General features: G+C 45.0%; 1 protein-coding gene across 2 annotated transcripts in view; it reads right to left on the reverse strand.

Moving 5' to 3' along the window:
- Positions 1-4,922: 4,922 nt before the first annotated feature.
- The window catches only part of Slc16a14 (solute carrier family 16 member 14), a 29,570-nt gene continuing 9,319 nt past the window's right edge, over positions 4,923-25,173 (reverse strand). For both annotated transcript variants that reach the window (XM_021173497.3, XM_029470408.2), the window contains exons 3-5: positions 22,315-22,458; positions 11,875-12,852; positions 4,923-7,080 (exon numbers count right to left, since the gene is read on the reverse strand). In XM_021173497.3, the coding sequence (XP_021029156.1) occupies positions 6,929-7,080; positions 11,875-12,852; positions 22,315-22,458 (1,274 nt within the window). In that variant the 3' untranslated portion in view covers positions 4,923-6,928. The remainder of the gene's footprint in view (positions 7,081-11,874; positions 12,853-22,314; positions 22,459-25,173) is intronic.

The following is a 25,173-nucleotide window of genomic DNA, read 5'->3' on the forward strand; positions in this document are numbered from 1 at the left end:
CAGCAGGCTTGTGTTCTGGTTTGTAATCACACAAGGATCCCAAGCTGCATTCTGAGGATGACTTTGAACTTCTGACCTTCTTGCCTCCACCTCTCCACTGCCGGGATTACAGCCGCCTGTTTATTTATCCGACACCATGCCCAATTCATAAAGTAATGATCTGTGTGCCAAGTAAGCACACTCTCCATGAAGTCATAGCCCCCACAATGTATTGCTGGGTTTTGTTAAATATCTATTCTATCTAGGCGTTCAAAATGGCAACTCAACTTTTGAATTTTTCCCCCTAGAGTATTACCTGCATCCCTCTGTGGAGTAGGTGGCTGAGAATCTCCACCCAACATTTGGAGGTACAGGTGCCACAGGAGGCACTCCAGGGGAGCACAGCTTCACCCTCACTTCATCCAGTACTTTGTATTCAGTCACTGTCCTTGTGGGCCCATGGTGTCATGTACCACACAAACACCCTCTGACGAGAGTGCGGTTGGGGAAGCCAAGTCAGACTTCGGGCAACCCTTACTTAGAGGAGGGTACCACTGCTCAACAAACTGTCAGTTCTTAGCAGAGGAGGAACACTGCTTTCTGAAGGAAATGCAGACAGCTAGCACCTTGCAGCATGGATTTTAAGAGCAGAGGCTGTGGGTAACCAGTGTAGATAGTTCACATGTAGTTAGTTAGCATGGTCCAGGCTTCTGCCACATAGCAAGTTGGAGACCCGCCAGAGGTACAGGAGAACTTGTGTTTATAAAGTGGCAGGAGGTCAGGTGGTGGCGGCACATACCTTTAATCCCAGGAGACAGATGCAGGTGATCTCTGAGTTCAAGGTCAGCCTGGTCTACAGAGAGTTCCAGGATAGCCAGAGTTACTCAGAACAATACTGTCTAGAAAAAACTAAAATAATAATAATAAAATAGAGGTGGGAAGGTCAGAGTGATGGCTCGGTGGTACTGTTGTTACTCAGTTCCCCTAAGATCCAAGAGAGAATTGAAAATCCATTGCCTGTAGACCGCATCCTTCATTTGACAAGCAGCCAGAAAAAATTCTGAACTGGTAGTTCAGGATCTTTGTTTTTATAAAGATTCGTTTTCATAGTATGTGTATGTGTGTCTTGCCTGTACGTACGCCTGTACATCACTTGCATGTCTGGTGTCCACAGAGGCCAGAAGAAGCCGTCTGATCACCTAGAACTGGAGTTACAGACTGTTGTTGTGGGGAGCAGATAGAAGGAACTTGTCTTGGGTATTGTTACTCTGACTTCAGATTCCATTTTACCTAAGCTGACCAACTAACTCCCTCTCTAGGTAACAATAGTTCCCCCAAAGATACCTGTCATCGACCTCATCTCTAAGCAAAAATAGTTACCCAAAACATAATGCTTGCTCCTAACAACAGGAAGAACGAATGGATTTGATTGGTTGGGCAAAAACACTTCCTTTGAGTCTCCGTTGACAATGATGGAACACTGGGGAAAGTCCCTAATAACTGAGCCCTGACGGTAAAAATTGTAACTAACTTGGCTCAGATGATTGCAGGTTTTACGCCCATAAACCCCGCCTCTGCGATTCTGCTTCTGTGGTGGGAATAATAAAGACTTTCTTAGCCGGGCGTGGTGGCGCACTCCTTTAATCCCAGCACTCAGGAGGCAGAGGCAGGTGGATTTCTAAGTTTGAGGCCAGCCTGGTCTACAAAGTGAGTTCCAGGACAGCCAGGGCTATACAGAGAAACCCTGTCTGGAAAACACCAAAACCAAAAAAAAAAAAAAAACAAAACCCAAAAAACAAAAAAACACAAAATAGCAGACACAAAATAGCAGATTCTAGCACCCTAGTGGAACCTCCGAATGGGCCGGAACAGACAATGGCTGCTTCCCCGGTCTTTATGGAAGTCCCCTCAGGTGCTGGCAGCCTCACACCTCCCCACAGTGCCAGTGGGATGGTTGCCTACTCCAGAGCTCCAGTCGCTTCCCCGTTGGTCCCCATTGGTATAAAAATGTTTGCTGCTGAGCAATACAGTAGATCTACACCTCGATGTTGATCTCTGGAGTCTGCTTCCTGAGTTTGTGACTCTGCCTCCTTCACCTCTCCTGGATCCCATGGCGCACAAAGGACAAGGTGTAACATTGTGAGCCACCATTTGGGTGTTCCAAATTATACCCAGGTCCTCTAGAGGAGCAGCCAGAGCCCTTAATGGCTGAGCCATCTCTCCAACCCTCAGTATCATTTCAAAAGTCTTTCCATGTTGTATATTGTTGGTTATAGTTTCCATTTGAACAGGTTACAAGGAAAATTCCCTCAGCTTTGTGTCACATTTGCCTTGGTGGCTGTAATAGAAGCCTACCTAGGCTTGCAAGGATATTCTTCTTCTTTTTTTTTTTCTCTTCAAGATATGGTTTCTCTGTGTAGCTCTGGCTGTCCTGGAACTCACTCTGTTTACCAGACTGGCCTTGAGCTCACAAAGGTGCTCCTGCCTCTGTCTCCCTTGTGCTAGGATTAAGGATTGCACCATTACTATGTGGCCTGCAGGGAATTTTTGTATCAGCCTGGTCCATGTCCACAGAAGGCCAGATCAACTCGGGCTCTGTCAAAGATTGTACCTGACCAGAAGGCAGTATGGAAGTTAATACAGTAGGCCAGACATGGTGGCACAGGCTCAGGACTTGGGAGGCAGAGGCAGGGGGATCTGGAGTTCAAGGCCATTCTAGGGCTACATAATGAGACTGTCTCAGACAATCAAACAACATATAAATGAAAGGAACATATCTGAAGACAAATATTTAAAACTGATGGAAATGTTTTGTTCTTAAATACATTGAGAATAGTTCACTAGGCATTCTGTCTTCAGGCACACCAGAAGAGGGAGTCAGATCTCATTACAGATGGTTGTGAGCCACCATGTGGTTTCTGGGATTTGAACTCTGGACCTTTGGAAGAGCAGTTGGTGCTCTTACCCACTGAGCCATCTCACCAGCCCTCACTAGGCATTCTGTAGTCACTGAGAGTAGCTGTATACAGTAGCTGTTCTGTATAAAACAATTGGGGCCTACATGTGATCCCAGCACTCTTATAAGTGTGTGTGTGTGTGTGTGTGTGTGTGTGAGAGAGAGAGAGAGATTAGTTTTATGTAAAACAACCTCACTGACCACCTTTAAAGAGGACAACATTTATTTAGTTGCAGGTAAATAAAAAACACAGGTTTGCAAATGGCAAACTGTAAAGCATGATACAACTACATAGTTAACCCTTGAGAGTATCTTCAGAATACTTCAGGTTGGAACAGGAACCATGCTGTGCAAGCAGGTCTTGCTTCAGCCCTTCCAGGACCTCCGATTCAGTAGGAGCCACTGTACCCTCAAGTACAGTTAAGTCCACAAATAGAAAGGTTAGAAAGAACCTAACCTAATGCCATCCCAGCTGGATCAGTGGGTGGGAGGTTCGGATAGCTGATGCCTAGCCAGCAATACAAGCATCCCTCATAGCACCATTCAGCATATTTATCACTGCCTCTTGTTAACTGATATTGTAGACAACGAAAGTTAAGGGAGTAATGTAGTTTTCAAAATACATAACATGTTGTTTAACCATTCCTAACTGTGTGCATTTAAGATGAAAATGAACATCACTGCTTCAGCTTTAAAGCTCATCTTTTATTATCTATTTAATAATAAAATTATTAAATAAATAATATGAGGCTCTGACTGACCTGGAATTCACTATGTGGAGCAGGCTGGCCTCGAACTCACAGAGATCTGCCTGCCTCTGCCTCCTGAGTGCTGGGATTAAAAAAGTATGCACCACCATGTCTGGCTGATATTACCTCTGTTAAAACATCAAGTTGTGCTACAGGTATAGTGATACTAAGCAGGTCTTTGGCCAGGGGTGGAGACAGAGGCAGGGAGGCAGAGGAAGGCAAGTCCTGTGATTTCAAGGTCAGCCTGGTCAACATAGTGAGACCCTGTCCCAAAACAAAACAAAACCCAAACATGTCTTTGTGCTAGGCCAAATGAAATATAGCCTACACAAAATTATTACCTAGCTAACTTCCAGGCAATGCACAAGTCATTGGAGGTAATATCAAGTGTGTGCATTAGTGGGACCTTTGGGACTCCTTTTCAATTAGCCAGCTTGCTTCCTATTGGTGTTATCCGGGCAGTTTCATGGAGCAACCTTTCCAATAGTCCTTAAGGGTAGGGGACCATGGAGATGAGGCAGAAGGAAACTGTTCATTTAATTACCTGGTACATCTGGGAAGCTCTGCTCACATTCTAACTGCAAGTTAGACCTTGGGAGCATTCTGCAAATCCAGTTCCCAGCATTCCTACCTTTAATTACCAAAGATAATTGAGAACAGGAGGATTCATTTTAGGTAAATTTGGCCCAAGACACTGGCAAATTCGTTTAATGAACAAATTGCGAGTATAAGTTTCTTGCTTTATGGTGTGGGGATGCACACATTAGGCAAATGCTCTTATTGCTGAGCTATGCCTCCAAACCAGCAGGTAGATATTTAAGTCATTTAAAGGTATGTATAAACAAGTAAGGCAGTCAGAAATTTTAAGACGATCCTGGGAGGTCCATTCTGTAATCTGAAAATGTTTTAGCTGTAGAAAAATAGAGATCCTGGCAAAGGGAGAGTGTGTGTTTTTATGATGTCCCAGATAAGACTTCTTTATGTAGGTGGGCGGTGGTGGCGCACGCCTTTAATCCCAGCACTTGGGATGCAGAGGCAGGTGGATTTCTGGGTTCGAGGCCAGCCTTGTCTACAAAGTGAGTTTCAGGCCAGCCAGGGCTATCCAGAGAAACCCTGTCTCGAAAAAAAAAAAAAAAAAAAAAAAAAAAAAAAAAGAAAAGACTTCTTTATGTATGAAATCTACAAAGAGACAAGTCCAAGACAGACAAGTCAATACTCTGCACGGCAAGAGATGCCAGTGCTGGGCTGTGTGGCACCATTGCTCCAGTGCGAAGTACATGGTCAGCTATAAGGCAATCCATCTGTGACCTCACAGCTTGACTTTTTTATTTTTTTAAAGATTTTATTTATTTTATATGTATAATGAGTACAGTGTAGCTGTCTTCAGACACACCAGAAGAGGGCATCAGGCCCCATTACAGATGGTTGTGAGCCACCATGAGGTTGCTGGGAATTGAACTCAGGACCTCTGGAAGAACAGTCAGTGCTCTTAACAGCTGAGCCATCTCTCCAGCCCCACAGCTTGACTCTTAAAAGGAATTGTGTGTGTGTCTCTCTGTGTGTGTGTGTGTGTGTGTGTGTGTCTGTGTCTTGTGTGTGTGTGTCTGTCAGTATAGGGGGTGTTGTCCAGAGGAAGGTGGCAGATTCCCTGAAACTGGAGTTATAGATAGTTGTGAGCTGCCCCATATGGATGCTGGGAACCAAATTCAGGTCTTCTTTAAGAGCAAGAACACCTTTACTCATTGGGCCACCTCCTGGCGCTCACAGTTCGACTCTTGCTTGGAATAAGCCACATAGTTTATAAGTGACTTAACCTTAACTTTGTACTTCACTGGGCAAGAGAAACTCTAAAGATATGGATTTTTGTTTTTTGTTTGTTTTTGGTTTGGTTTTGTTTTTTTGATAACTTGTAAAACCATGGCTGTCCTTGAATTTGTTCTGTAGGCCAGGCTGGCCTTTAATTTAGAGATCCACCTGTTATCCAAGTTCAGGGATGAACGAGGTGTGTGCCACCATAACAGGCTCTAAAAAGAGATGTTTGAATCCAAGATAATGGTATAAACTAAAGTGTCTGAATCATAGCCCTTAATTTGCTTGTGAAGTGCACTAAGAAACACTCCTAAGACTCAGACCACATGGGAAGGATGTGTGCTGAGTTCAGTTTATGGCTGACAATCATCTTCCATGACACGGTTACTGAGTTAGAAAGGATGGCCAGTTTCACTTCTTACAAGAGTTAGAAATTGTACTTCTTAGCTACAGAATCTTTCATAAAAATATAAACTGTTTTTCAAAATTGTACTAATATGTATTCCTTTTTTAAAAAAGTTTTCTTTTTAAATTTTAAGTGTATGGGTGTTTTGTCTGAGTGTATGTATGCGTGCCACATAGACCAGAAGAGGGTGCCTGATCCCCTGGAACTGGAGTTACGGGTGGGTGTGGACCAACATGTGGGTGCTGGGAACTGAATTCTGGTCCTTTGCAAGAGCAGCAAGCACCTCTTGACCACTTAGCCATTGCTCCAGTCCACAGACTACACTGCTTTTGAAATGATAACCTGCCTTTGCATGATACTAGCAGACCACCACCTTGTAAGAATTTACAAAACTCAGTCATACTCTCGTGTTCAAAGCCCACATATCTGGACCTTCTGTGCAAACACAGACACTTGGGTTTACCTTACAAAGAAGTGGGGAGTTGCAGTGTTTTTATTTCCAGTCTTTGCATATAAAATCCTAGTCTCAGTGAATGGAAAGAGGTAAGGAGAGGGAGAGAGAAAGGGAGGAGAGAGAGAGAGGAAGGAAGGGAGGGAAGGAAGGAGATAGAGGAAGGGAGGGGAGAGGAGGAGAGAGTGGGAAGGAAAAGAGAAGGGGGGCTTTTTTGTGGTTTTGTTTTGTTTTGGTTTTTGATACAGGGTCTCATGTAGCCCAGGATAACCTTGAACCTCTGACCCTCTTGCCTCCACCTAAAGCTGGGATTACAGGCATTTGCCAACATGCCTGGCTTGAAAGTTTTCATAAGGGCATCTGTATCAACTATTTAATAAGCTATAAACACTGTCACCTCTAAGACATACACAGTTCTAATCACGTCTGCCACCTCTGCAGAGAGGCCACTCTGCTTACAGATGAAGCGATGACAATGCCATTCACAAGTGACACCACCGGTCATCACACAGAGTGTTCCTCTAGGAGCCAGGTGAGGTAGGCACGAGGAGGGAACCCACAGGAAACGTTACAGGACACTAAACATGTGCACCCTCTATGCACTTCCTTCTGGATTGTTCTATCATCTGAATACATGGTTGGATGAGCAAAAAGAGTATCCCTACCGTGTAAAGCAAACCACATATATAAAAGGAAAAGTCATATTTTTGGGTGATGTCAAAGATCCATCCTATGAAAACAAAACAAAACAAAAAGGCATAGATATTCAGCATAACACAGTTTAAGACAAAACTTCAAGATATAAACCACGCATTTATTGCTACTTCAATTTTTTCTTTTCTTTTTTTTAAATAAGAGTTTGGACTGGGGATGTAGCTCAGTGGTAGAACACTTGGCTAGCACACATTAGAGCCAAGGTTCAGTCCCCAGTACTGTCCCTCCAAAGGATTTAATTAACTTTGTTATGGGGGTGGGGAGGTGGAACCCAGAGTTGATACAAGATCTTACATATTCAAGGTTGCATTTTTAATTTTTGTCTGTTCTTTAGACAGGGCCTCACCATGTAGCCCTGGAATGCACTACATAAACCAGGCTGGCCTCTGACTCTCCAATCCTGGGACTAATGGCATGTGCTGTCATGCCTGGCTGTTGTAATTTGGCTTTATCCTTATTTATTTCTGTGTAAGTGTATAACCTTTTCTTGTGGCACGCAGGGATCATGAGGATGTGAGGAGGTCACAGAACAACTGTGTGGGGTCAGTTCTCTCCTTCTACCTTTATGTGGGTCCCAGGGATTGAACTCAGGTCACCCAGCATGCTGAACTAGTTTGTCAAGTACTTTACCTGCTGTATTGGCTGGTTTTGTGTGTCAACTTGACACAAGCTGGAGTTATCACAGAGAAAGGAGCCTCCCTTGAGGAAATGCCTCTGTGAGATGCAGCTGTAAGGCACTGTCTCAATTAGTGATCAAGTGGGGAGGGCCCATTGTGGGCGGTGCCACCCATGAGCTCATAGTCTTGGGTTCTATAAGAAAGCAAGCTGAGCAAGCCAGGGGAAGCAAGCCAGTAAGTAACATCCCTCCGTGGCCTCTGCATCAGCTCCTGCTTGAGTTCCAGTCCTGACTTCCTTAAGTGATAAACAGCAGTGTGGAAGTGTAAGCTGAGTAAACCCTTTCCTCCCCAACTTGCTTTTAGGTCATGATGTTTGTGCAGGGATAGGAACCCTAAGACACCCACTGACCCACACAATCAGCCCTGTTTTATGTGCCATTTGATTTAAAATTAAGAGACCACAGGTGTGGCAGAGGCAGGTGATTTCTGTGAGTTCAAGGCCAGCCTGGTCATAACAAGTTCCAGGCCAGGTGGAGCTACCTAGTGAGAGCCTGTCTCAAATAAAACAGAACAGAACAAACAAACAAATCAAAAGGAAAAAAAATAAAAAAAACTACCACCTCCAAAGAGAAAACAAAAAAAAAAAGTTTTGTTTTGTTGTTGTTTTTTGAGACAGGATTTCTCTGTGTAGCCCTGATTGTCCTAGAGCTCTATAGACCAGATCCACCTGCCTCTGCCTCCGCCTCCCAAATGCTGGAACTAAAAGCATGTACCACCACCGCCCAGCTAAAGGTCATATTCGTTAGATGTGGTTTAGCAAAATGCTCTGCCCTTTCTCCATCTACAATCTAAAACATGATTAAACACATAACCCAAAAATAATGGTTCAGCGACAGAATCTGAAAGCCATGCAGACACATCTCAGCCACTCCCACCAACTTCCGCTCAGTGACACCAGCTGCCTACAGTGGATTTGTATGGCTGATGGCCACACGAATGCTGTAGAGTGGTCCGTATCTACCTACAGAACAGCAGATAGGGGTCTATAACCTAAAAACTAGGCAATTAGGACAGGTTCTGTCAACCCAGCTACAGGAAGAATGTAAATTAAAAGGGCACCAGGGCTACAGGATGACCTCACAGACTCAGCTTGGGCAATTTAATGTGACCATGTCTCAAAATGAAAATTAGCCAAGCATCACACACACACACACACATACACACACACATACACACACACACACACACACACCTCTAATCCCAGCACTTGGAAGGCAGAAGCAAGGCAGGTCTCTGTGGGTTTGAAGCCAGGCAGCTCTGCATAGTGCATTCCTGGCAAGACAGAGTCACACAGTGAGGCCCTGTCCCTAAGAGGGAGGGGAAACAAAGCAAAACTGGCAATGTAGCCCAGTGGTGATCACTTAGTCATTTAGCATGGAAAGAGACCCTCAGTTCAAAACCCAACACCACCCAAAACGACGGCAAAACTGAACAACTATAAATGAAGTTCTCATGTGCTGCTCGGCTCCAGCGAAAGCTGGCTTGATCACTAATAGTTAAATCTTCAGTCTTCACGCGACCAAGTGGGAAGGAACTACAGACAGCTTAGTCTCAATATAGTGCCTGAGTGTAACCCCAACTTCAGATACAGAACAAGACCCCATCAGACTGGAAAATGGAGGTGTGTGTGTGTGTGTTTTGTATGTGTGCACAGGTGCCCATGGAGGCCAGAAGAGGTTGTGGATTCTCAGGAACTGGAATGGCTGTGAGCCTCTGGATATGGGTGCTGAGAACAAAACGTTTAGAAGGGCAGCAATGCTCTTAACCACTGAGTCGCTCTTTAGCCTCCTGCTCCTATACTATAGATTGAACCCAGCTACGACCTCACACTTGCCAGGCAAGCGCTCAGACACTGTACCGGCTGTACCGTACTGTGTGAACTCCCTATATATTGATCTCCTAATCGGTCATGTGACATCACACCTGGTTGTGATCTTTGTTCCTTGATTTGGAACTTGGGCCCTCTGCAATCCTTTAATCCATTAACTCAAAGTCTCACAGGAAACCCTGGTTTCCTCTTCAGTTGCCCTTGCCTTTCATTTGAGTGTGTCCTGTGAGAAGGGCAGGTGTCTTTCTCCTCAGTTAATCTGCTCCCACCCATCTCCTGGACAACATTGGAAATGCTTGTTAGGGAGGTTTTATTCAAAGGAGGGTGAGCCATGGAGCTGGATTTTGCTAGAAAGGATTCTGGAAACATTTAGAAAAACTACCTAGTAATATGACACATTTTAAGGAGACGTGAACACCCAGCCATGTTATAAAGATCGAAGATGGTGTTGTCTGATGCCATGGTGGAAATGTCTGTGTAATGTAATGTAATTGCATGTCTTCCCTAAGTGTATAATACGGCAGTAAAATTGTACCAGGTTTTTAAATGGGACTAGAAATCTCTCTGAAAAATAGGAAATAATTTTGTTTCTGAATCCACTTACCAAAAAGGGAGGAAAAAAGGTAATTGGTGAAGTAATTTTCTTTGCATCACATTAAGTAGCATTTCAAGCCCATTTGGGATGTCTAGCAAGAATCGAATGTGGTTATTTAGTGACTCTGGTTGCTAGGCACCCTGACCCTACAGTGCGGGAGTGCTGGGACTGCATCTCATTATGAGTTTAGTGTCTTGGCCTGAAGAGTCAGTTCAACAATATGCAGGCAACTGACAAATGTCCTTCACTCTCAGTGCATGAATCAGTGGGATGAGAGGAAGAAAGAGACAAAAGGAGGAATGACGCTTTACACCAGACACCTAGACACACTGGGACACTGGCCTGTGTCCCCACAGCTGTGAGAGTGGGCACCCACAGAAGCTTCTCTCTTTGACTGTTTCTGATAGGTGTTTTTGTATTTTGGTTTTTGTTTTGTTTTTGAGTTGGGGGTCATATGCAACCCAGGCTAGCTTTAAACCACTGATGCTCTCACCTCTACCTCCCAAGTGCCAGGATCTCAGGCTTGCACCCACATGCCTGGCCTTGTGTGTTTGTGTGAGCATATGCACATGTGTGTATGCATATATGTATGTGTTCTGAGTGTTTGGAGGTCAAAAGACATTTATGCTCCTCCATCTCCATCTGTTCCCTGGAGGCAGGACTTCTCCCTGGACTTGAGGCACATATTTCCTTGACTCGATCTCTGACTGCTGGAACAGTAAGATAATGTTTATGGCAGCTTGTTATAGCAGCAACAGGAAACAAACACAAGGCTAGGCCCAAGCACAGATGCCTTTTGGTTATTTTGAGATAGGGTCTCATATGCCAAGGATCACCTTGGGCTCCTGATCTTTGCCTCTCCCTCAAGTGCTATGACTACAGGCATGAACCACCATGCCCAGTGTATGAGGTGCTGGGTGTAGAACTCAGGGCAATGTGCACACTAGGCAAATACTCTGCCAGCTGATGCATATCCTTGGCCCTGTTTTTGGTTCCTTCTTTAAAAAAACGTTTTTTCCCCCCTGGTTTTTCAAGACAGGGTTTCTCTGTATAGCCCCGGCTGTCCTAGAACTCACTTTGTACACTTTGTAGACCAGGCTGGCCTCGAACTCAGAAATCCGCCTGTCTCTGCCTCCCAAGTGCTGGGCTTAAAGGTGTGCGCCACCACCGCCCTGCTTAAAAAAACCTTTTATTTATTTAATGATGTGTGTATGCGTATAGGTCTGTGCCACAGTATAAATGTGGAGGTCAGAGGACAATCTGCAAGGTTCTGTCCTTTCCTTCCACCATCTGGGTTCTGAGGATTGGAATCAGCTCTGATTTTTACCGACAGTCATTTCTCAGGCCCCTGGTTGTGGTTTCTTGAGACAGGGTCTCATAATGTAGCTAAAGCTAGCCTGGAATTTACAATAATCCTCCTGTCTCAATACCCTTACTACTGGTATTACAGATATGCGTAATACACACACATATATATGTTCAACACATACACATACACACACACACATGCACAGCCACACCTGGCCTTTTTGCCTTTTGGACCAGCTTAGGCTGACTTCTTCCTACTTATATTTCCCAAGTGCTGGGACCTCAAGCATGTGTCACCATGGCCAGCTCTGACATTGGATTTTGTAGGGGAAGGGGAACGGACCACCCCACATCCTGCCTTCCTGCATGCACTCTAAGCTCTGGGCCCCTTGGTGCACTCACCTGCGAATGGTGGTCCTAGTAAGGCTGAGATGCCATTGGCGCAGATGATGATGCCGTAGGCATTGGCCAAGTGCTCAGTGCCAACCAGGTCCTCTGTCACCACAGGCATGAGGGAGAAATACCCGCTAGAAAACCCAATTAGGGCACAAATGACAGCCAGGCTCGCGTAGGTGTGCATCAGAGGCAGAAGGAAGATGCTGAGCACTAGGGTGAAGTTAGCGATGAGGAAGACATTCCAGACGCTGATACAGGGGAGGTCGGCCACGGCTCCCAAGATCACCTTCCCGAAGATGTGAAGTATTGCTATAATCGAGGTCAGAGGGAATGCGTCATTTTGCTCTGACAAGTTATACAAACTGACGATTTCGGGCAGGTGGATGAAAGGGATGACAAAGCTGCTGTATGCGAACAGAGCCCAGAAAATAAAGGCTACAAACATGCGGTTGGTGAAGAGTGAAGCCGTCCCAAAATAGCCCGAGTGCCAGTCCCTAAAGCCCCTCCGGACTTGCACAGTGAGCTGGCTCACTGTCTTCAGAACCCGGAAGGCACACACGTTCTTCCTGGGATGGGTTTGACCTTGACACTCCTGTGTTTGAAGGTCACACACCATCTCCTCATTCCCGGGCCTTCTGTCCTGTTCTTCAGTCATGCCCAGTGGTCCTCCAGACTTAACAGATTCAGTGGAGTAAGCTGGGAGAGCACGCGGCTCTTCTGCTTCTGGGCAGTTTTCTACCTTCTCGGGAGAGAGGGGCCTCATGAGCGCTCCACAGACACACAGGTTCAGGGACAGAGCACCTTGGATGAACATAGCATTCCGCCAGCCATATTCTGCGCACAGGTATTTCAGCAACACGGTCATCAGGAACGTCCCGAATCCTGTCCCCGTGGTACTGAGGCCCTGGGCCAGGGCTCGTCTCTTCTGAAAGTACCTTCCCACCATGACCACTGCAGGTAGGTAAGCCATCCCACTGCCAAGGCCTGCAGGTGAGAGGGAAGAAAGCACAGGGCACAGTCAGAATCCTTAGGACATATAGACCTGCTGTGTCAGGCAGAATTCCAGATTATAGCAAAAGGTCTGAGGCCATGAATTTAAAAAGAAGAAAGGTTTATTTTGGTTAGCAATTTTAGAGAATTTAGCTCCCGATGCTTTTGGGCACATTTCAGCAGAGCAAAGTTCAAGGCTGCTGAGAAGTCAAGGAGAAGAGGACCAGGGATCTAGCTGTTGGCAGAGTGCTTGCCCTAGCATGTGCAAATTCCCAGCACCATGTATAAAAACATGGTCACAGTGACACCATATGTCTTTATTCCTAACACTAGGAAGCAGGAACAGGAGGAGCTGAACTTCAAGGTCATTCTCAGCCTGTGTAGTGAGTTTGAGGCCAATATGGGATGCGCAGGGCCATGTTTAAAAATGTGTGTGTGTGTGTGTGTGTGTGTGTGTGTATTCCCAATTACCAATTTCTTCTAGTAGGCCCTACTCCCTAAAGATGCCTGTCTTCACTACATAGCCTTCAGGGACATTTAAGATCCAAATCATGCTGGGGGGTGGGGTAGTGGATCACTCTTTTAATCCCAGCACTTTGGAGACAGAGGCAGGTGGATCTCTGTGAGTTCGAGACCAGCCTGGTCTACAGAGTGAGTTCCAGGACAGCTAGGGAGACATAACAAAACCCTGTCTCAAAACACAGAAAATCCAAAACAATGTCAAAAGGAGATGTAAGCTGTGTAGCCTTCATCTGCTTACAGCATTGTACGTTTCCATTCTAATGAAGGATAGCAGTATGTAAGGAAGCTCCAAGGAGGGGGTGCCAGGAGGAGCTGCCATTTTTCCCATCAGACTTTGCGGTAGTTTCTATCAATAACAGCAGAGCAGACCGCTCCTGTAAGATCAGGCCAGCCTCAACTACAGAAAAGGCCCTGTCTCAGGCAGGCTCAGAAGAAGAAAGTGACAAGTGTCTGGTCAGCGTACAGTCCATGAAAGAAGCTGTGTGACTTTTTAGGACCTTGTAAGAAAACTTCATGTAAACCAGAAAAGAGTCTTGCAATCTCTGTTCCTTTAGAACAGGGATTTGTTCTTAGAATGCACTTTTGTGCCCTTCCTAGAAGTAATAGTAGGAGTGGGTATACTTCAGATTAGCCATCATTTTACCCGTTCTTATTCAGAGGGAAGTTCCCAAGCACAGTTGTCCTCATGACCTTATACAGCCCAAACTCTGGTGGCCATGTCCTTGTTACTGTAGACAGCTCCAGCTCAAGCAACTTTTGCTCACATGACTTTGCCTCACCCTCAGAATGCCCTCAGAATATAAATTGTCCGATGCTCTGAATAAAGATGGCTATCGCGTGAGACTAGTTAGTCGGCTCTTCCTTAGGCTCAACTCTCCCAGGTTCAGGCCAATTAGAGCCGTAACCGTCCCTGAGCCTCCTGCCCCCGTGTCAGTGAGGGCAAGACACGGTCCTCTAATTTGGGTCAAACTCTGGATCACTCTTTATGAAGCTTATGACCACAATGGTAGAAATCAGACTTTCTTAGAATGTAAAACAGACAGAGAAAATAGCCTTTAGGCGGGCTGGAGAGATGGCTCAGCAGTTAAAAGCACTGACTGCTCTTCCAGAGGTCCTGAGTTCAAATCCCAGCAACCACATGGTGGCTCACAACTATCTGTAATGGGATCCAATGCCCTTTTCTGGTGTGTCTGCAGACAGCTACAGTGTACTCACATACATAACATAAATAAATAATTTTAAAAATGTTTTAAAAAACAACCTTTAGAGACCAGCAAGATAGCTAACAACATGGGAGAACTTGCTGCCCAAGCCTGACAACCTGAGTTGGATCCCTAGGATGCATGATGGAGGAAAGAACTAAATTCTGCAAGGGCGTTCTTACCGCCACACGTGCATATACACACGTGCTCGCGCGCGCGCACACACACACACACACACACACACACACACACACACACACACACACGGACCTGGGCTAGTTCCTGGCAGCTACACAGCTGCTTTTAGTGGTCTGACCACTTCCCCTGCCCCTTCCTGACATCTGCGGTCACCGCTGACACTTGTAGTTCATATATACACATGCAGGCAAAACGCTCATACACATAAAATAAACTGAGAGATGGCTCAGTGGTTAAAAGCAGGTTTCCTTCTCAGCACCCACATGATGGCTAACAAACATCTGTAATTCTAATTCCAGGGATCTGACACCCTCTTCTGACCTCCGAGGGTACTGCATCCATGGGGCACAGTGTATACATTGGCAAAATAATTAACAAAATTAAAAAGACATCATTCCATGGCCTGTCACCAGGTCCATATCCTCCTCATAAGCTGATTGACTTTGGACCATCTGTAACATCTGCCTGCTTCTTGAGAAAATTAACGGAGTAAAAATAAGAAAATGACACATCTAGATGACTGTTGTATGTTGTATCTTTATGCAAAACCCTAGCCTGATCCTTCAAGAAATGAAGAACTTGCATCCATTTCTGTGGCTAGTGTGGACCTTTCTTTCTTTCTTTCTTTCTTTCTTTCTTTCTTTCTTTCTTTCTTTCTTTCTTTCTTTCTTTCTTCCTTCCTTCCTTCCTTCCTTCCTTCCTTTCTTTCTTATTTTTCTTTTCTTTTCTTTTTTTTTTTTTTTGGTTTTTCGAGACAGGGTTTCTCTGTGTAGCCCTGGCTGTCCTGGAACTCACTTTGTAGAGCAGGCTGGCCTCGAACTCATAAATCTGCCTGCCTCTGCTTCCCAAATTCTGGAATTAAAGGCGTGTGCCCCCACTGCCTGGCTAGTGTGGACTTTTGAAACCTTGTCCCTTCAGAAGCTGGCTGTACAAGTTCACTGCTAGACAGACCCTGCACTCATGCCCTTAGCCCCCAGCCCATTGGCCTCAGCAAAACCACTTGGACCACGATGCTGTGAAGGGAAACCCTCCCTCTCCAACCCCATTTCACCCCTCTCCTTTTTTTTTTTTCACCAGTTCCCCCCTGTGATGGTTTGTATATCCTTGGACCAGGGAGTGGCACCATCTGAAGGTGTGGCCTTGTTGGAATAGGTGTGACCTGGTTGGAATGGGTGTGTCACTGTGGGTGTGGGTATAAGATCCTCACCCTAGTTGCTTGGAAGTCAGTCTTCCACTAGCAGCCTTTGGATGAAGACTTAGAACTCTCAGCTCCTCCTGCGCCATGCCTGCCTGGATACTGCCATGCTCCCACCTTGATGATGATGGACTGAACCTCTGAACCTGTAAGCCAGCCCCAGTTAAATGTTGTTTTTTATAAGACTTGTCTTGGTCATGGTGTCTGTTCACAGCAGTAAGACCCTAACTAAGACACCCCCTCACTTAGTAGTTGGTTAATTTTCTTCTTCTACATGTGGGTCCCAGGACTGTAGCTTGAGGGTGTGAGGCTTGGTGGTGACCGTCTCTATCTACTGAGCCATCTCATTTGCCCAAGACAAATCTTTTTTTTTTTAAAGATTTATTTATTTATTATATGTAAGTTCACTGGCCATCTCGCCAGCCCAAGACAAATCTTTTTAAAAAAAGAGATTAATTTTGTGTTTCTTGTTTGTTTAATCTTGTATTTCTAAAGATAAAGTTTTGGGCTGGAGAGATGGCTCAGTGGTTAAGAGCACTGACTGTTCTTCTGAAGGTCCCAAGTTCAAATCCCAGCAAACACGTGGTGGCTCACAACCATCTGTACTGAGATCTGCATCAATACTGAAATCTGATGCCCTCTTATTGTGTGTCTGAAAACAGCTACAAGTGTAGTTACATATAACAATAAGTAAATCTTTAAAAAAAAAAAAAGATAAAGTTTTGTTTTGTTTTTCAAGACAGGGCTTCTCTGTGTAGCCCTGGTCATTCTGGAACTCACTCTGTAGACCAGGCTGCCCTTGAACTCAGAGATCAGCCTGCCAGAGCCTCCAAAGTGCTGGGATTAAAGGCATGTGCAATCTCTCAGCAAAGATAAAGTCCATTAGAGAAAAAAAGAAGCCTCCTTCATAAATATGTCTATGGATATTCTTTTTTTTTTTTTTTTTTTTTTTTTTTGGTTTTTTGAGATAGGGTTTCTCTGTATAGCCCTGCTGTCCTGGAACTCACTCTGTAGACCAGGCTGGTCTTGAACTCAGAAATCCACCTGCCTCTGCCTCCCAAGTGCTGGGATTAAAGGTGTGTGCCACCATGCCCGGTGTCTATAGATAGTCTAAAAACAAAAAAGCCCCGAGTAGGAGAACCACAACCACGGGGATACACCCAAGAAATGTAGCATGAGGATGTTCTCCTGTCTGAGTAACACACATCACATGCACAAGCAGTGCTCGCCCCGCATGCGTGGGGCCTTGAGATCAATCCCCAGAGCAGCATAAACCATGCGTTGTGATACATTAATCCCAGAGCTCAGAGCTAAGGCAAGAGTATCAGGGCATTCTTGACACAAATCAGAATGTGAGTACATGTGAGCCTGGCTAGCCTGTGCTACATGAGATCCTAGCTAGCCTGTGCTACATAAGACCCTGCCTCAAAGACAGACAAAACTCCAAATCTAGGAAGACTGCAGGAATAGGGGATATAATCTTAAAATTCATGTCTGTGTGCAGGTGCCCTCGGAGGCCAGAAGAGGGCAATGGGTCCCTCTGCGGGTGTTACTGGAGGTTGAAAGCTGCCCAGTGTGGGAGGTGGGACGGGAACTCCAGCCCTTTGGAAGAGCAGCACTCTGGACTGCTGAGCCATCTTTCCAGCTTCTAACAAACAGTTTAAATCAAATCAGAGGGAAGCTTTTAAAAACAGAACGATTTTAATGACTCTTTATGCCTTCACTTAACTTCAACAAATCTCAGCTCACGGCCAATTTTGTAAATACCACATATTATTTGGAAGCAAATATTTTATCTCATGTGTGCATATTTTAGTATAAATTTCCAAATGTAAAAATTGTTTAAATAGCGTAATTCTCATATCATTATCTCATTGGAAAAAAAATAATCCCTTGACACCACTAAATATCCAGAAGGTGCTCCAATTTCCAAATGTCTTATGAATGACTGATCTTTTAAAAACAAAATAACCCCCCAAACTTGTCGTTTAAACCACAATCCAAGAAAGGTCCACACATTGCTGTTTGTTGATGCCTAGTTTTTAGTCCCTCAACCTCAGCGCCTCTGTGACTTGTGTGTTACATTGGGTGACTTGCTCTGTAGAACTCTCATACTCTGGGTTTTGATGATGGAACAAATTAAGTTTACTTACTTTACACAGGGTCTCTTGCAGCCCAGGTCTGGAATTTTAGTTAAAGATAGTCTTAAAATTCTGTCCTAGCCAGGTGCTGGTGGTAGCACACACATAGCACCAGCATTGGAGAGGCATGTGGTTGCTGGGAATTGAACTCAGGACCTCTGGAAGAGCGTCAGTACTCTTTTTGGTTTTTCGAGACAGGGATTTTCTGTATAGCCCTGGCTGTCCTGGAACCTGGAACTCACTCTGTAGACCAGGCTGGCCTCAGACTCAGAAATCCGCCTGCCCAGCTCTCGTCACTACTCTTAACTGCTGAGCCATCTCTCCAGCCCAACACTTGGGATCTTGAGGCAAAATGATACACAGGCTAAAACTAGCTCAGACTATGTATCAAGACCTTGTCTCTGTTGGGTGATGGTGTTGCATACCTTTAATACCAGCACTTGGAAGGCAGAGGCAAGCGGAATCTTTGTGAGTTCTAGATCAGCTTGGTCTACAGAGCAAGTTTCCAGGACAGCCAAGGCTAAGAGAAACCCTGTCATGAAAAAAATAAAATGTTAATGAAGATTTGTGTCTACTTGTTTCCTTATTTCTGTTATGACATGGATTTTCATGTAGCCTCAGGCTGGCCTTGAATTGACTTGTGTAGCAGAGAGGGACCTTGAACTTTTGATCCTCCTGCCTCCATTCCTGAGCGCTGGGATTGCAGCGTGTGCCACCAGGCCTGGATGATTAAGTGCTTCGTTCATGCTGGGCCAGCACACTTCGCAGTGAGCTGCATTTGTTGTCCTCTTTTTGTGACCACAATATTTGTGTGACATTAGGCACATTAAACTCACCACTGAACCTCCTTACACCTCAGTTTCCTTCTGTGCAAACTGGAGACTGTGGTGATTTGAATGTTTGGCCCATGGGAGGTGGCACTGTTAGGAGGTGTGGCCTTATTGGAGGAGATGGAGCCTTGTTAGAGGATGTGTGTCACTGTGGAGGCGGGACTCATATATGAGTCATATATGTGCTCAAGTCTGGCCAGTGTGATCGAGAGCCTCCTGGCTGCCTACAGAAGACGGTCTTCTTCTGCTGCCTTCAGATCGAGATGTAGAGTTCTCAACACCATGTCTACCTGCAGGCTGCCATGCTTCCTGATGTGATGATAATGGACGGAACCTCAGGAACTGTAAGCCAGTCTCAACTAAATGTTAACTTTTAGAAGAGTTGTCTTGGTCATAGTGTCTCTTTACAGCAATAAAACCCTAACTTAGCTAAGGGCAAATAAGCGTACCAGAGGAACACATTGAAAAGACTGAAGTAATTTGCATAAATCACTTAGAATGGTGGTACATACTAATGAGCTTGGTAAATGTTAGTTGACAATGCAAACATGGTAGCATATGGTTAGCATAAATATGAATTATAAACTCAAGTATATCCCTTAAGACAAGAGGAATGAACACTGAAACCTGGTGTCAGATGCTGGCAGATGGCTCACAGATAAAGGTACTTACCTATGGCAAGTACAGGCTTGGACAGCCTGAGTGGATCTCAGATCCCCTGGTGGAAGGACAAACCCATGTCCTAAAACTGTGGTTCTCAACCTTCCTAATGCTGCAACCCTTTAATACAAGTCCTCATGTGACCCCTAATCATCAAATTATTTTCATTGCTACTTTATAACTGTAATGTTGCTACTGTTATGAATCATAATGTAAATATCTGTTATGCAGGATATCTGATATATAAGCCCTGTGAAAGGGTCATTGTACCCCAAAGGGATTGCAACCCACAAATTGAGAACCACTGTCTTCTGATCTCCATGTGCATGCCATAATATGTGTATGTGCAGTCACACACACACACACACACACACACACACTTATTATTATTATTATTAATATAATAATTATTACAGTAACACACTGTTAGAGGACATCAGAAAAAAATTTTAGTTTTTCGATTCAGGGTTTCTCTGTGTAGTGCCGGCTATCCTGGAAACTTGCTCTGTAGACCAAGCTGACCTAGAACTCACAAAGATTCCACCTGCCTCTGCCTTCCAACTGCTGGTATTAAAGGTACGCAACACCATCACCCAACAAAGACAAGGTCTTGATACATAGTCTGAGCTAGTTTTAGCCTGTGTATCATCTTGCCTCAAGATCCCAAGTGTTGGGCTGGAGAGATGGCTCAGCAGTTAAGAGCACTGACTTTCAGAGATTCTGAGTTCAATTCCCGGCAACCACATGGTGACTCACAACCATCTGTAATGGGATCTGGTGCCTTTTACTGGTGTGTCTGAAGGCAGCTACAGTGCACTCATATACATAAAATAAATAGTTCTTTTTTTAAAAAAAGATCCCAAGTGTTACAATTACAGACATGCTCTGTGCCTCCATATCCTAACCAAAATAACTTCCGTTGCTTTGAGAGAGGGTCTTGTGGAGGCCAGGCAGGTCTTGAACTCACTATGTACATAGCTAAGGATGGCCCTGTGGTATGGATCTCCCTGCCCCAACCTCCTGAGGGCTAGGATTATACTTATACATCTGGACATTTTATTTTATGATTTTTTTTTTTTTGAGGCAGGTTTTTACTATCTATCCCTGTCTGGACTGGAACCATTCTGTAGACCATGCTGGCTTCGAACTAATAGAGATCTTTCTGCCTGTCTTGTGAGCACTGAGATTTTTTTTTTCAAGAGCCTTACTATATGGCATGGCTGGCCTGAAATTGTCTACGTTGCCCAAGGTGACTCCGAACTTTCAGTAATGCCCTGCCTCTTAATGGCAAATGCTGTGGATACGTGTGCTGCTACATCTGGCTTTCCTGATCAAAATAGCTTTCAACTCTGATTCAACAACTCATTTTTGAGGAGAATCAGAGTTCTGTTTCCACAGAGTTAGGTGGGATCTGCTAGGCTGGCACACAGGTGTTCAAGGAAGCCGCTGCTCACCATGTGAACCCACAACCTGTGGGTAAAGGAAATTATGGCCAGGAATAATTTTTCAGAGTGCAAACCCCTCTGCATGGTGTTCAGTTTTAATCTGTCTCCTGCCTGTGTGCTTAGATTGGCTTCTGAGAATCAGGATGCGCCTGTGGTTTGTGCTAATTTATTCATGTGAATGGTGCTCAAGAGTAAAGACTATTCCTTGGGTCACGTCCGGTCCTATACTTATTAATGAGAGAACTCATTCATTTCTTAGTAATTTTGTTTACTCTCTTAAGTCTGTGTCATTATCCTCCTTTCCTATTCTTTAAAGGAAAAAGGTCTACCCTAGCACTTAGGAGCTGGCAGTCGAGTTTGAATTTGGTTCTATTGGGGAAGCCAACTACATGTACCAGCGAGTGAGTTTCCCACTCTTAAAGGACCATCCATGAAAGAGTTTTTTGGGTCTGAGCTCAATGGGTAAGGATGCTTGCTGTGCAGAAACAACATCCAAATAAAAGCTTGATGGGGTTTTGTGTGCCTGGTGTGAGGGTGAGGGTGGGAGGAGGTGAGGGTCACAGACAAGAGGATCTCTGGGGCCTCCCGGCTGCCAGCCTAGCTCCAGAGTCAGGGAGAACCTGTGTCAAAGAATAAGGCATGGGACTATAGAATCACAGGCACACACACACACACACACACACACACACACACACACACACTTACTTCCAAGACAAAAATGGAATGTCTTTTAAAATATGTGATGTCTTTAAAAATGTATATTTCAGTGCTGGTGAGATGGCTCAGTGGGTAAGAGCACCCGACTGCTTTTCCGAAGGTCTGAAGTTCAAATCCCAGCAACCACATGGTGGCTCACAACCACCCGTAATGAGATCTGACTCCCTCTTCTGGAGTGTCTGAAGACAGCTACAGTGTACTTACATATAATAAATAAATAAATAAATCTTTAAAAAATGTATATTTTATTTGTATGTTTTGCTTTGCCTTCAATGCATGCATGTAAACCATAAACCATATATGCGTACATGGCATCCATAGAGGTCAGAAGAGGGTTCCTAGATCCGGAGTTACACATGGCTATGAGCTGCCTCATGAGTGCTGGAAATGAAACCTGGGTCCTCTGCAAGAACAAATGCTCTTAATTTCTGAGCTGTCTCTCTAGACCATCCACCAGATGTCTTAATGGCTCTATTTTTCTCCACAGTTAAATTCATCATCTAAATGCATAAAGCACTGAAATAAAACAATTTAAACCATGCTTACCTGCTGCCACTCCAAAGGTAATAAAGAGAGACTGCACATTGGCTGCATAGGCGCTCAACACCCAGCCGAGGGAGTTCACCAGGCCTCCAATGATCGCTGTCTGGCGGCACCCGCAGGTGTTAATGAACAAGCCGATGAAAGGTCCTGCCACAGAGCAGTGGAAAAGGCACTGACTAGAGGCTCCTTGTTGTCTTTGGTCCCCACACGAGAAGATAAAGAATAAAGCATCACCAGGGCTGCTTAAAGGAGACCAAACCGGGGCTATGAGATGGCTCGGCAGGAACGTGGCTTGTAGCCAAAGCTACCAACCTGAGATCAGAACCCACATGGTAGAAAGAGAGCAAACTCCTACAGGTTGTTAGCCTCCACACACACCTCTCAATAAAAATACATAATGTAATATTTAATAACGTAGTCAAACCCAAAACATCTTATGGAGGGGTCCCTGTACGTGTCAAGTCAGGCAGCAGTCTGCTAGAGGTGAGTATGCAAACTCTGTTCAGAATGACTTCATCAACCTGGATCTAATTCAGGGAGTCTGATGCCCGGCAGCTTATTGTAGGCATGTTTCTACATAACAGAATTTAGATAGCGGTTTCCAGGTGACAATCATTCCAATTCTGGGTGTACAATAAAGCTAAAGGTAACTACACAGAAACTTGTGACCACCAAGATGGGTGCTCTAGCTAAAAGGCCCAGGATCTGGTGTGGTCTCTAACAGAGATAGCATAGAGGTCAGCAGGCCATAGAGTACATGTGATAGCTCCCCTAAGGATGGGTGCTATTGACTGGGAGCCAAAGATAAAGGTGTAGGGAGGGAGACTCTGGGATAATCATTCTCGGTGGTTTATTATCTACAGATAACAACAAGCTCACCAGGTTATTAACATCCACTCCCAGCTTTCTGGAAGGAAAACATATTTTATTCCCTCTATTGAGGAGACATCCCTGAGTGATTACCATCTTACTTTCCTAGAATCCGAGGGCACAAGGACCTTTGTGTCTCCAACAATCTTAAAGGACAAAAACCTTTCACATGCACATGATCTCATCAGAGAACACGCAGTTCTAGACTGGCAACAAGCTGTCAGGTTCATTCTGACCACAACAGAGGCCCTTGGCTAGTGGGCTAACAGGATCCAGCCTTTTGGGTCTTCTCATTTTCTCAGCCTTACACAAAGTTTGAAAATGTGTGGAATAAGCAAACACTTGAAAATAAGTGAAATCAGCCAGCACTGGGGAGACAAAGGCTCTCTGTGAGTTTGAGGCTAACCTGGTTTACTGAGTGAGTTCTAGGATGGCTAGTTCTATCCCCAGCCGACTGGGACCATGTGATGGCTAGCCCAGTGGCTTGCTCACACCCTCTCAGGCTGATAGCAATTTCTACCCTTGCCTCTAGTTTTCTTCCAGGCCCTGGAGCTGCTATATGCAGATGAGGTTAAGTTTCACTTATTGCATTTACCTATGCACTGTGGGCATGCCCCTGTGGGCATGTCGCTGTGGGTGAATGTGCTGCAGAGTGGAGACTGGATAACCACTTATGAGAGTCAATTCTCTCCTACCATATGGGTTTGGGGATGGAACTCAGGTTGTCATGCTTGGTATCAAGCGCCCACTGAACCATCTCACAGACCCCCTCATCAGAGATTTTGTCTCTGGTTCTAAAGGAAACATTGGAAAAGGATTCTCACAAGGGCTCCTACAGACTATCACAGAGCACCCAATGCAAGGACTTGCTGACTTCAATACACTCAGGCCCCACATTCTCTTCCAGGCCTCTTCTGAGACCACTAGGCTGCATTTTTGTTTGTTTCATGCAGTATAGGCTGGCCTCAATTTGCCTATGTAACCAAGGCTGACCTTGTACTTTTTTTTTTTTTTTTGGTTTTTTGAGACAGGGTTTCTCTGTGTAGCCCTGGCTGTCCTGGAACTCACTCTGTAGACGAGGCTGGCCTCGAACTCAGAAATCCACCTGCCGCTGCCTCCCAAGTACTGGAATTAAAGGCGTTCACCACCACTGCCTGGCTGACCTTGAACTTCTGATCCTCCTGCCTCCACCTCCCAAATGCTGAGACTAGAGGCTTGTGCCACCATGCTTGGTTTATTTAGATGCTGGGGGTTGGACACCAGGGCTCCATGCATGCTAGGTAGGCACACTATAGCTGAACTGCATCCCAGATCACAGGCTGTGCATTTTTTTTTTTTTTCGAGACAGGGTTCCTCTGTGTAGCCCTGGCTGTCCTGGAACTCACTCTGTAGACCAGGCTGGCCTCGAACTCAGAAATCCGCCTGCCTCTGCCTCTTGAGTGCTGGGATTAAATGCGTGCGCCACCACACCGGGCTCAGGCTGTGCATTTTTGACACGGTGTAGAGAATGAAGACTGTTGTCATCGCTTTATATAGTTATTGCATGTTGCACTTAGGTGGGGCTTTTGACTTAATAACAAATTTAAGGGCTGGAGAGATAGTTCAGTGGGTTAAAAAAAAAAAAAAAAAGCTTGCTATACAAGCTTGGTGACCTGAGTTCAATTCCTAGAGTTTACAACAGAAGGAGAAAGCCACCTCCCGAAAGCTGTCCTCTGACCTTTACACACAGGCTGGGGCCCACACTCATACACATACTCAGAAGTATACACATGATACATCCACAAGTAAAATAACTGAGCTCTGAAGACTTGCCCTGCTTAGCCCTGTGAGGTCTCTTTCTTCTGGGCCGGAGAAGGAACCGGGTGCCTCCCACAGCCCTGGCGAATTAGTTACTTTTGTCCTGTTGTGACCAATCCTGATAAAAACAATTTAAGGGAAGGGTGGTTTGGGCTTGGGCTAGAAGACTTGGTTTATCAAGGTCACATGCTCCCG

This window comes from Mus caroli, unplaced genomic scaffold, assembly GCF_978045245.1.
Source record: "Mus caroli unplaced genomic scaffold, Mus_caroli_1 scaffold_1, whole genome shotgun sequence".
Lineage (NCBI taxonomy): Eukaryota > Metazoa > Chordata > Mammalia > Rodentia > Muridae > Mus > Mus caroli.